At 46.3% G+C, this 12552-nt stretch overlaps 1 protein-coding gene across 1 annotated transcript; it reads left to right on the top strand.

Annotated features, from left to right (window-relative positions):
* Positions 1 to 1783: 1783 nt before the first annotated feature.
* Positions 1784 to 2751, top strand: Foxe3 (forkhead box E3). Its single transcript, XM_021161544.1, has one exon. The coding sequence runs from the start codon at positions 1821 to 1823 to the stop codon at positions 2685 to 2687; it is 867 nt and encodes a 288-aa protein (XP_021017203.1). The 5' UTR covers positions 1784 to 1820; the 3' UTR covers positions 2688 to 2751.
* Positions 2752 to 12552: the final 9801 nt, after the last annotated feature.

Genomic DNA, 12552 nt, shown 5'->3' with positions numbered 1-12552 from the left:
GGGTCTCTTGTTCACTGCTGCCTACAGTAGGCCAACTCCCCACAAGCTTCTGGGGATTCCCTTGTCTCCGCCTCCCATCTTGTCACTCGGGTACCCGGACTACTGATACACTGCTGAGTCCAATTTCATGTTGGTTCTGAAGTTCTGAACTCCGGACTTCACCCTTGCATGTCAAGAACTTAACTCATTAAAAAAAAAAAAAAAGGAACTTAACTCATCAAGCCATCTTCCCCATTTATCAAGCCATCAAGCCCCTTTTATTTATTTTTGATATGGAGTACCACTACATAGCCTAGCCTAACCTAGCCTAGCCTAGCCTATAAGTGGCCTCAGTCTCTCCAGTGCTGGGACCACACATGCACGCCACTATGCTGGACTAAAGCTTCCATTGTAAGGAAAGGCATTAGAAGAGCAGTGATGGGTGGTGCTCTGACCACAGGGTTTCATTTCTGCTCTGCCACTATTAGTGTACCTTGTGGGAGTCGAGGTATACTACTTAACCTCTCAGAGCACCCGTTCCCTCAGCCAAGAAACGGGGATAGTACCACCTCCCAGTGGAGCTTAAATGCCAGTGAAATACTGTAAGTATTTACCAAATACAAAATGCTAAACAGTGGTAGCTGTGATTTGTTACCAGCTGAGTACAGGAGGGGAGTCCTTGAGCCCCATGTTTGAATTTGGATTTTGCATCCTTGGCTACAGGCCACCTGAATCTAGCTTTGGGCATCTGCACTAGACTAGCAAATTAGAGGGCAGGTCCTAGCCCTCTCCTCTCGAGGTAAGGAATAAGATATGCTTCATCAGAGATGGAGCCTGATGGGTGCCCAAATTTTCTCATGGGCTGCCTGAACTCACAAGACCTTGGCAGTAAGTGCCTCTGGGACTTGTCACAGTAAGATCTTCTCTTGTCTCTGTGCTCCTTGCTCTGCCTCTACTTCCCTTGATCTTGTCAGTCTGCCTGCTTTTAAGAACAAGGCTTCTCACCCTTCGGCTCTCTCTGTGTGGTGGTGGGGCATTTTAACAAAAACTCTCCCCTCTCTCCACCCAATGATAGTGTCTACATCAGAAAACAGTTCGCTCAGCCCTGCCTTCAGTGGAAGCATGTGTGTGTGTGTGTGGGGTATGCACCTTTGGGGGGGGGGGAAGCAGGTGGAGTTATGTATGTTTGAAACAAGTTTCCCTGGAGTCAGGGATGGATAAGGATGAAGGGGGGTGGAGCAGGGAAAGGAGTTAGGGCTTCTAAACATCTTCCCCTGCAACAAAGGCAGCCTGGTTCTGCGCTGTCTTCCATCATCTTCACTCTGGTTCTCTGCTGTCCAAAGGAGCCTGATGCCTCCCTGAACAGCTACATAGGATGCCTGAGGCTAGCAAAGACTGCTGGAGCGGGAACTAGAAGCATGGGGAAGGTTAAGGGGGATCTGACCTCTACAAGGCACAAAATGGGGAGAGGGCAGTAGTGTGTGCTGAATGGGTGTATTTGTGATTGGGGTTGACCCAAAGGGGCGGGGGAGGGGGCGTAATGGGAGCAGTACGACCAAACACCACGGGATGGGGATGGAGCCCAGAGACTGACTCAGGGATGAGGGAGGGTCTGAAAAAAATTGACCCAGAGGGACTAGACCAAGGGAGGGGGAGAAACAGAGGTGGGCTGCCAGCCCTGGAAGGGGGCTGGGAAAGCAAATTAGAGGGCAGGTCAGGGCCCTCTCCTCGGGAGGTGGGAGTGTGTGTCCATATAAGGCGAACCTGCGACCCCCCGCTCTCCGGGGCGCGAGCAGGGACTCCGCATCCCTAGGAACCCCCCCCCCCCCACACACACACACATGGATGCGCACGTCGCTTTCTCGGGCTTCCCGGCCTTGCCCTCGCTCTCGCCATCCGGGCCACAGCCGCCGACCCTGGCGGGAGCCGAACCGAGGCGCGAACCGGAGGAAGTGGTGGGCGGTGGGGACGTCGAGCCCACGGCTGTGCCCGGCCCGGGGAGGCGACGCCGGCGGCCACTACAGCGTGGGAAGCCGCCCTACTCGTACATCGCGCTCATTGCCATGGCCCTGGCGCACGCTCCGGGCCGCCGTCTAACGCTGGCAGCCATCTACCGCTTCATCACCGAGCGCTTCGCCTTCTACCGCGACAGCCCGCGCAAGTGGCAGAACAGCATCCGCCACAACCTCACCCTCAACGACTGTTTCGTCAAGGTGCCGCGCGAGCCGGGCAATCCGGGCAAGGGCAACTACTGGACGCTCGATCCCGCGGCCGCTGACATGTTCGACAACGGTAGCTTCCTGCGGCGCCGCAAGCGCTTCAAGCGCGCTGAGCTACCCGCACCGCCGCCGCCGCCGCCGCCCTTCCCCTATGCGCCCTTCCCGCCCCCGCCGGCACCCGCGTCCGCTCCGCCCGCGCGCCTCTTCCGCCTGGACAGCCTGCTGGGCTTGCAGCCTGAGCCTCCGGGACCCGTGGCGCCCGAGCCGCCTTGCTGCGCCGCGCCCGACGCCGCCTTCCCGCCCTGCCCCGCCGCAGCCTCGCCGCCGCTCTACTCGCCAGCGTCCGAGCGCCTGGGGTTACCGGCGCCGCTGTCCGCCGAGCCTCTCCTGGCCTTGGCGGGATCGGCCAGCGCGCTCGGGCCGATCGGAGCCGGGGAAGCCTACCTGAGACAGCCGGGCTTCGCGCCAGGGCTGGAGCGCTACCTGTGAGGCGCCCTCCGTTGCGGGAGCGCCTGGCGGAGCCTTCTGCCTGTCCTGCGCTGGAGCAGTGCGAGCTTGTCCGTGGTACCCGCCCGCCCGCAGCGTGGCGCAATTCGCTGGGTCCCCGAGCCTTGCTTGGGGTTAAGCCTTCCCTGCCCTCCTCCATCCCTGGGGAGACCCTGACTGTCTCACCACCAGACTGAAGCGCCCTCTCAATTTGAGGTCTTTCCTCCCTTTACTTGTGCTCCCCACATAAGCACCCTTGCACTGCCAAATCCGGTGCTTTGGAACTCCAGCCCCAGCCCCAAATGTCCCCGTGAGTTCCAGACTGTGGAAACTTTTCGTTCCAAGGCACCTCCTCCATCTCTGATGTTTTGCCAATACATCAGAGGTCAGACTCCTAGGTTCATTACTTCTACCCCATCTTCCTCCATTTACCGATAAGTTTGGCAAATTTGTTCCCTGCCCTAGCTTTATCCGTCTGTGCTTGTTTTCTTACCGAGCCCCCCACCCCCCACCCCCAAGACTCACCTGACAGAACTTATCTGTTTATGGTTATTTTTCAATCAAAGCTGGTTTAATTAAAACAAAAACAAAGAAACCTTTTTCTGGGTTTGTTGTGTTGGCTGGGAACTTGGGAGTTGCTGGGAAGGATGGTGGGTGACATTTGCCTCACTGGGATTCCATGTGGGATGACTCTCCTTCTGAGTCATTAGGCAGATTCTCCTGAAGTAGCACCAAGGAGTGATTCCACACAGTAGGCCTGGTCAAAATCTGCCACCTGCATCTCATAGATGGTAGAGATGAAATGGGGTATGGGAGGCTGAGTGCATTTAGAAAGCAGGTTGCCTGGCCCTTGAGACCATTTTCGTACTTGGTACCACAGTATAAGGAAGTACATTAATTAGCATTAATCCACTCATCGCCTCTCAGCAAAGAGAAATGTCCATTCCTCAAAAGGAGGTCCACAGAACCTTATCATTTGGATCCTTGCTAGAAACGCAGGATTTCAGGCTCCAGCACAGACTCATCAGACTCAGCATCTTAACAGAATCCTCGCATGGATGGAGGAGAAGCAATTGGCTCAAGTTGGGAGAGCTCAGCCTAAAAGATAAAGCTCCCTGCTCTAAGGGATGAGGCTAAGTCACAGGCCACTTTCCAGTCTGGCCTTCATTTTGTGTCCCTTGCTAGATTATGAGAGGGGCAGTAGCGTTGACTGAATTGATTCATGATATGCCCAGTACCAAGGACAGGGCAGCAACATCACTGCCCCAGGACTTAGCCTGTGACCTCGTGTGTCTTTGGTACTAATCCATAAAGCTGAGCTTCCCCAAGATTCCGGCTCCAGCTCCAGGGCTCCCAGTCTCCATGATCTTAACTTGGTGTAGGGAAGGGCAGAGGAGAGGATAACAGTCATGTTAAACGCCCAAGTGTCTAATGGATGTGCCTGGTGTTCTTCTCCTAGATAGCAGTGTTTGAGGCATCAGGGAGGCAATGGAAGTTGAAGGTGGACAAGGAACAGCTCAGAGGAGAAAGGTGTGGGGGAATCTGAGAAGGCAGAAGGCCCTTTTTGGAGGTAGGATGGTGAATCTGCTGACAAGTGCCTTCTCCTATCTGTTAGCTGCTTAGAACAAGGGTCAGATTCACTTTGCCTGGTGCATAGCAGCCCTTAGCATCTGTGGACTGGCTGTCTGAACAACAGAATTGCTTAGTGCCTAATACATTGTCTGCCTTAGTGAATCATGAATAAATGGACAGTATTTTCTTGTCCATCCATCTTTGCCATTCTCAAAGCGACTAGTGGGGGCATAAGAAGGAGAATGAGTTAGAGATGGAGGCAATTTTTCTACTTCTCACTTGAGAAAATGGGTCCACCTGGACCCAGCAGGCAGCAGGAAATCCAGACTATGTTCTCTGGGAAGGGAGCCACAAAGACCAAAATGCAAATTTTCTTCTGCTTCAAATGGTGTGGCTGCCCAGCTTCCTGCCTCCTAGCATCTGTACACAAATATCTTCTCAATTCAGAACATTCCCAGGGAAGGGAAGAACCCACTTGCCAGCCTGAAGACCAAAGCACGTCCTCTGCTCTCAATTCATTCTTGTTGCCACAACTAGACATCTCAGTCTCCAGGATTTGAGGGCATTCTGGGAAATGTTAGCAAGATCAGTGTAGATCTGGAAACCCAAACTTATTTTCAGTTTCTTTTTCCTTTCCTTTTTTTCTGTTCTGTTTGTTTGAGACAGGGTCTTTATTCAACAGCATCAAGCATATGCTGTGCCCAACAGAGATACAAATAAGAAAACTTGTTTATGTCTCCAGGGAGTTTATAGTCTGTAAAGCCATAGGTCAAGTAATGCCCTAACTATTTTGACATTTTGGCAGATGTTGGAAAACTAGAATGTAACCCAGCTCTCCCATTTAATAGCCCTGGAGATGGGCTGGAGAGATGGCTCATCAGTCAAGATGATTGCTGTGCAAGCATGTGGACCTGAGCTGTGATCACCAGCATTTGGTTGGCTTATATGTGTCACCCCAGCACTATGAGGCAGACAGGTAGATCCTGTGGCCTCACTGTTCAATCAGTCTAGTAGAAACTGGAGCTATGTTTTTACTGAGAAACCTTGTCTGAATAAGGTAGATGGACCTGGAGAGATGGCTTAATGACTAAGAGCACTGACTGTCTTTCCAGAAAATTCAGGTCCAATTCTAAGCACCAATGTGGTGGCTCACAACTGTCTTTAAGTTCAGTTCAAAGGGCATCTGATGCCCTCTTCTGGCTTCGTTGGGTACCAGGCATGTACATGGTACACAGACATGCATACAGGCAAAACACTCATACAGGTAAGTTAAAAGAAAAACCATTAGAAGTTGGAGCTAGAGAAATGGCTCACCAATCATGAACACTCTGCTCTTGGACAGGACCTGGATTCTGTTCCCAGCATTCATGTGTTACACAGTTGTCTCTACTTCAATTCCAGGGATCTGATGTCCTATTCTAACTTTTTTTTTTTTTGGCACAAGAAATGCAAGTGGTATGCTTATATACATGCACACATATAAAAATTAAAATTTATTTATTTATTTATTTATTTATTTATTTATTTATTTATTTATTTTATATGAGTACACTGTCTCTGTCTTCAGACACACCAGAAGAAGGCATCTGATCCCATTACAGATGGCTGTGAGTCACCATGTGGTTTCTGGGAATTGAACTCAAGACCTCTGATGAGCAGTCAGTGCTCCCAACTACTGAGCCATCTCTTCAGCCCTCAAAAATATTTAAAAAAGAAAGGAAGAAAGAAAATCAAAAGTCATTTTAATCTGAAGGCACATTTTAATGTTTATTTTGTTGGTACTAGGGACTGCCCATCCTAGTCAAACACTGTACAGCTAAGCTACATGTGAAGTTCTTTAAGTTTTTGTTCAATTGAAATAAGTCCATGTTACTAGTCAAATAGCAATCAAAAGCTCATGATTGATACCTTGCACTGCTCCTCGGAGTTCTGCATCTGCAAGCATCAGCTCCTATGCAGTTCTCCAAGTACAGTTCTCATTTGCTTATTTTGGAATATATTTCCATGTTTATATTCTTCTCTCATGAAACAGTAGTGGGTGAGGTGTTTTTGTCTTTTTTCTTTCTCTCTCTTTCTCTCTCTCTCTTTCTTTTTCTTTCTCTCTCCCTTTCTCTCTCCCTTTCTTTCTTTCTTTCTTTCTTTCTTTCTTTCTTTCTTTCTTTCTTTCTTTCTTTCTTTCTTTCTTTCTTTCTTTCTTTCTTTTGCTTTGCTTTGCAATGCTGGAGATCAAACCCATGCCATGAACATGCCAATCAAGTGCTCTGTCACTAAAAAAAAAAACAAACCCCAAAAACCAAAAACAAAACTGCACCCTCAGCTCTAATGATTAACTGTCTACCATGGCACCTGATTATTTACCTCTGAAATCTTCTCCTCTTCCCATTGCCACCCAAAATCACTAACTTTAGGTTAAATTCGTTTTTATAATAACATTTACATTATTACTTTGTATACTGTATGCATTTTATTATCTGATAAATCATGAGTATACAGTGCTCCTGACTTTTGTGTGTTCCATTTTAAAATTTTTCCTGTCCCTAACTATGTCTTTTTGCTTTCATTTGCTCAGCTTCTATCTACTGCTAAAATTTCCCTCTCTTTCCAACAGTACAATTTTTCAAAAGAGCAAATGTATAAGGAAATTCAGCACTGTTTTTGCTGCATGTCTGCCTCCTGGGGACAGCTCTCCCAGCTTTCTCTGTCCTCTGGCTCCAGTCTGGTCTGGTGGTTCTCCACGTCTGCTGTACAGATGTCACTCTGGAATTTCTCTCACCATCCCTTCATCTCGGTCCTGTGTTACGCCTTCTGCTTCCTGGATTCTATATCTTCCTTTTTCTTTTGTTTATTTCCTTGTTCCAGTAGAGATAAATTGTTTTGGAAACTACACATCTGAAATTAAGATGATTATTTTAACATGAGAAGCTAAATATGCACTTTGACAGTGAAATAGTTGAGTCAAAGCTTTGTTTCTGTAGACTTTCATTGCGGGAGGGCATAGGGAAAGAGAGAATGGGAGGAGCTTTCTCAATTTAGTATATGTTACCTCCTGGCAAGCTGGGAAGGTGTCACAGCACACGAGTAAGTGTTTGGCTAAGAAGATGAACTATTGAGAATTATATATTTTTTTAAAAACGATTTATTTATTTTATATATTTGAGTTAACTGTCAATGTCTTCAGACACACTAGAGGAGGGCATTGGATCCTATTACAGATGGTTGTGAGCCACCATGTGGCTGTTGGGAATTGAACTCAGGACCTCTGGAAGAGCAGTCAGTGCTCTTAACTGCTATGCCAGCTCTCTATCCAGAGAATTCTTTGTTGTTATTATTACTATTCCTACTATTATTGCTGTGTTAGAATTGCAGCTTGCATTTGGACAGACCACACCAGGCCAATACAGTTCCACATGGGAGGTTTATTGTGGGGAAGGGGGCAAAGGTAGCAACAAAGACAAAGGGGAAACAGAGAGAGCAGAACTCAGAAGGGTCTGCCTTTTATTTGGGTTGTGACTAATAGCTTGCAGGTAAAGGTGGGAGGTGAGCTAAGTGGATTCTGGGAATGTATGGTGATTGCCATGGCAACATGTGGGTGTGTCCCTGTCTCCTGTGAGTGGTGTTCCTGATACCAATAATAATAATAATAATTATTATGATTATTTTGTGTGTGTGATATGTGTGCTCTTGTGTGTGTACCATGAATATGTGCATAAGCCTTGGCATGCATGTGTACATCAGAGGAAGATTTTTTTGGAAGTCAATTTCTCCTTCCATATTAGGTTCTGGGGATCAGGCAGGTCATCAGGTTCGTGTGGTAAGCCCCTTACACACTGACCCATGTCGTTCATTTGAGAAGGAGCTTGGAGGAAAGGTATTCAAACAGAGATGACTCCTGACATAGGACATGGGATGTGGGGAAGGGTGGCTTTGGACTTTAGGAAGGTGCTAAGCTAGTTTGAGGGCCTGTAGATCCAGCTCAAGAAGAAAGCCAACATTATGTAACTTGGATGTACCTAGGAAAGAATAATGAACAAAATGGAGAGCCTTTTATTGGTGTGACTGGGTTATATAAGTTCATGTGAAGTATCTCTCTGAGAGATGCTAATAGTATAGGGACGGGGAGGATTTTGCAAGATACAGGGGTTAATATATTATACTTTTAAATGAAAATGCAACGGAAACTATTTAAATAAATAATTCTTAGGCTAGAAGAGAGTTAATATCACAGACTGCTTATAAATATAAAAATTGAAAACCATACATTTAAAAATACAGACTTTTAAATCTGTGAGATGTTATCAAACTTGTGCTCAGAAGAATCTTTGTAGTCACAAGCTATGTAAATGGTGTTCAAGGAGACCTGAGATGAATCAGGGAGACCACTTAAAGGGATATTGCAGAAAACAATGTTTCTCGGAGGAGGAGAAAAGCAGATGTACAAAGTCACAGAAAGAACCAACCAATGACTAAGGTCTAGAGTGACTGAATTGTGTGTGTGTGTGGGTGCTAGGCTCTGTAGATCTATGAGCACAGAAGAAAAAGACCCTTCCAAGTCAGTTCCTCAACTGCTCCCACCGAGGGCACCTAGGCTGGTTACCCGTAAATGCAAACTATCAAGAAAACCATTTCAGGGCTGTAGAGATGGCTCAGTGGTTAAGAGCACTGCTTGCTCTTCCAGAGGTCCTGAGCTCACAACCATCTGTAATTGACCTGATGTTGTCTTCTAACATGGGGGTGTACAAGAAGACATAGCACACATATAAACAAACAAACAAACAAACAAATAAATCTTAAAAACTATTTTCTAGAGATATAAATCGTTCCAAAATACAGAAGAAACAGATGCTATTCCAATTCAGTCTACTTTATGAGATTATGAAAGCCTAATAAAGTTGGGTGAGGTGGCACATGCCTTTAATCCCATCAAAGACAGGTGGAGCTCTATGAGTTCAAGGCTAGCTTGGTTTACATAGTGAGTCTTAGGCCAGCCAAAGCTATACAGAGAAATCCTGTCTCAGTGAGAGAGGAGAAGGGAGAGGGAGAGGGAGAGAGAGAGGAGAAAAGGGAACAAAACATCTTTTTTGTTTTTTGTTTGTTTGTTGTTTGTTTTCAAGACAGGGTTTCTCTGTATAGCTCTGGCTGTCCTGGAACTCACTCTGTAGACCAGGCTGGCCTTGAACTCAGAAATCTACCTGCCTCTGCCTCCCAAGTGCTGGGATTAAAGGCATGCGCCACCACTGCCCGGCAAAACAAAATTTCTAACAAAAAATCAGATAAACCCAAAGATATGGTCGCATATAAAAGATACAAAATGCCCACAACAAAAATACCAGAAAATTCAATTCGAATTATTTCTCTCCTTTTATTTTCTTTTCTTTAGTTTTCATTTTATTTTTAGTGTGTGTGTGTGTGTGTGTGTGTGTGTGTGTGTGTGAGAGAGAGAGAGAGAGAGAGAGAGAGAGAGAATATGAGTGCGGATGCCCAAAGAGTTGAGTGGAGCCAGAGATACAAGGTGTTTGTGAGGGTTCTGGGAATCAAAACCAGGTTCTGCAGAAGATCAGGAAATGCTTTTACCCAGCGAGCCATCTCTCCAGCCTCTAGCTTCCTTTTATAAGTGCTATAAATCATACCATTTACAAAATATGCAATTGAAATTTCTAGAAGTTAATTCATTTACCCAGATCAAGCTACATAGTGACTGGCAGGTTCAAGACTTGGCTCCAGGTCTGCTTAACTTCAAAGCCAATCTCCTGCCTCCAAGAAAGAACTGAGTGGACGTGAAAGTTTGGATGGAAGGCCCCAGCCACCAATAACAAGCTTGGTTCACCCAGAGTCCTCACCCTGGTACCCAGCCCCAGTTTGGATATTGGAAGGTGTCATTTCAAGCCAAGTGACAGGTTTTAGATTTCTCTTTTCTTGACTCATTTTCAATTTCCTCTCCCCTCTGTCTAGGTTGCCTCCTCTGATTGTCTCTTTCCTCTTCCCCAACTCTGTGGGGACAACAGTGCCACCTTTTGGCCATGCTGTATGCACTTATTTGAAGCAAATGAAGGGAATCCAATGGGGAAATCATTGGAGTGAAGCCAGGATTCTCTTGGATGACATACTAGCCTGGGGAGGACCAGGTCCTTGTTCCAGTCAGAAACCCACTTGTTTGGTATGGAATAGGAAGTTGGCCGTAGTTCCCACGTTCTCTGAGAATCCCTCCCAGATCTCCAATTTCCTCTCTACTTCCTCTCGGCAGTGCCTGGCAGCTGCCCCACTGTAAAGGAAGGAGGAAGGAGGTTGGGAAGTGTAGTTTTAGGTGTAGAGAGATGCCTTACACTGTAAGAGGAAAACTGAGCAACAGGTGTGAGGCTGAGGCAGAAGACATGAGGTCTAGTCCCAGGCCTAATCCCCAGCCAAAAGCCTTTCCCTTTCTATGGATTTCATAGCAATTCTTAATTTCCCTAAACTCTTAGATTGAGCCAGGCCCTGTACTCCTCCACAATGAGACCTCAGAGACAAATCAAATAGCATTTCAACTTACAGACTTTGGAAGACAGTCATACAATGTGCTTTATACAATGGGGAAGCTGTGAGGAAACCTGGTCACAAGACTCTACCTTGGCCTTAGCCTAAACCTCCTATAAAAACAGGGAGAATGTATCTAGTTCTTTCTGCCATGGCATGATGACCTCTGTAACTGGCAGGTGAGTGTTTTCTGACCTATATCAAACAAAATAGGGGCTGATGATAGAGCTCACTGGTAAAAGCACTTGCCACCAAATCTGATGACCTGAATTCAATCCCTGGGATCCTTGTGTTAGAAAGAGAGAACCAACTCCTAAAAAACATGGCTCCTGTCTTTTCTGCTCTACTGTCTTTCTCATGAGGCAGCCTGAGGGGGGCATGTTAAGGCTTTGGCCTGGGCTACCTCTCTTCTTCAAGGGTTGAGGAGAATAAAGGGAAAAATGCCTGGGTCCTACTTGAGGAAAGCAGCCCCCCCCCCATGAGCAGTCACCATTTCTGAGATGGGAGGGACTCGGATGACTAAGGCTTCCTGGAGAAGCTTGGCTCTGCAGCTGACAGCTGTTCTGGTTCCTATGAAGCCTTCTCTTCCTCCATCCATTGGAATCTTTAGCCTAGAAAATTGAATGGAAAAAAAGAGAGACAACTTTCAATGTAGTTGAGACCAAGAGAAGAAAGAGCTAAAGACAGAGGGAAAGGAACAGAACAGGAAGGAAACAGAAGATTTCCAGTCTAGAAATGCCTGTTTCCCTTCCTGATGTCATTGGACAGTCACTGTCACCCACTAGACCTAGCTATCAATGTGCTGTCTTCAAGACACACAGTCAACCAACTATATTGTCAGGTTGAAGTCGCATGGAAAATGTCCAGCACTCACTCATGGATTTATTATTCTTATGCTCTGCACATAAGCCTCATTTATTAACATGATCCAATTATCCCCTTTAAATTGTTTTATTTTGTTGCCAGATATGTAATATATTCATGTGCCTTTAAAAGGCATCCCATGGAAAGTCTTCCTTGAGGCTAGGGAGATGCTCGGTGGGGAGAGTGCTTGCCAGGTATTTTTTTATACACACAAACCAATGCACATATGTATCATCCTCAAAGGAAACAAAATCCACCACAGCTAGGGTTGATGGCATATGCCTTTAATCTCAGCACCCCAGATGCAGAAGCAAGTGGATCTTTGTGAGGCTAGCCTGATCTACATAGCAAGCTATAAGACAGTTAGGACCACATAGAAAGATCCTGTCTTAAAAATGAAACAAACAAGCAAGCAAAACCTACCACAATTGGAGATTCAAATGTTACTACAGTCCCATAATCCCTTTCACGAAACAATGTATCTTGGAGCTCCTTTGAGACTAAAGCATGGGCTTCCTTATTCTGTTGTACACTTCACACTCTTCTGTTCTAGGGACTGTAGTCATTTGTTTACTCCACACCCCCATCTTCTCACTGATGGGCATTTATATTGTTTCTAGCCCTTTCAATCAGTGCCACAAGGAGACCTTGCATGTACTTCACACCCATGTGCAGGCACATAAGCAGGAAATAGAAGTAAATTTCCACTCATCTCCTGCTAGGAGATCACACTCCTATATACTTGGTCTTTGGATAACTACTTCTTTTTATTTCTCAGAAGGACCCTTCTTGACTGACCATGTACAGAGTTTTTCAAACTTCTCAGGAGTCTCTGAGATGACTAGCTAGAAATTTCTTTGGTCCTAGTCCAAAACCCAGCTTTCTATTTTACAAGCAAGAAAATGGAGACCTTAGAGATTGT

This window comes from Mus caroli, chromosome 4, assembly GCF_900094665.2.
Source record: "Mus caroli chromosome 4, CAROLI_EIJ_v1.1, whole genome shotgun sequence".
Lineage (NCBI taxonomy): Eukaryota > Metazoa > Chordata > Mammalia > Rodentia > Muridae > Mus > Mus caroli.
Note: the sequence above shows the minus strand (reverse complement) of the source record. Positions and strands in the feature narration are given on the sequence as shown.

Excerpts from the sequence above, each read along its gene's own strand:
- Foxe3 (XM_021161544.1), top strand. The coding sequence starts at position 1,821 with ATGGATGCGCACGTCGCTTTCTCGGGCTTCCCGGCCTTGCCCTCGCTC.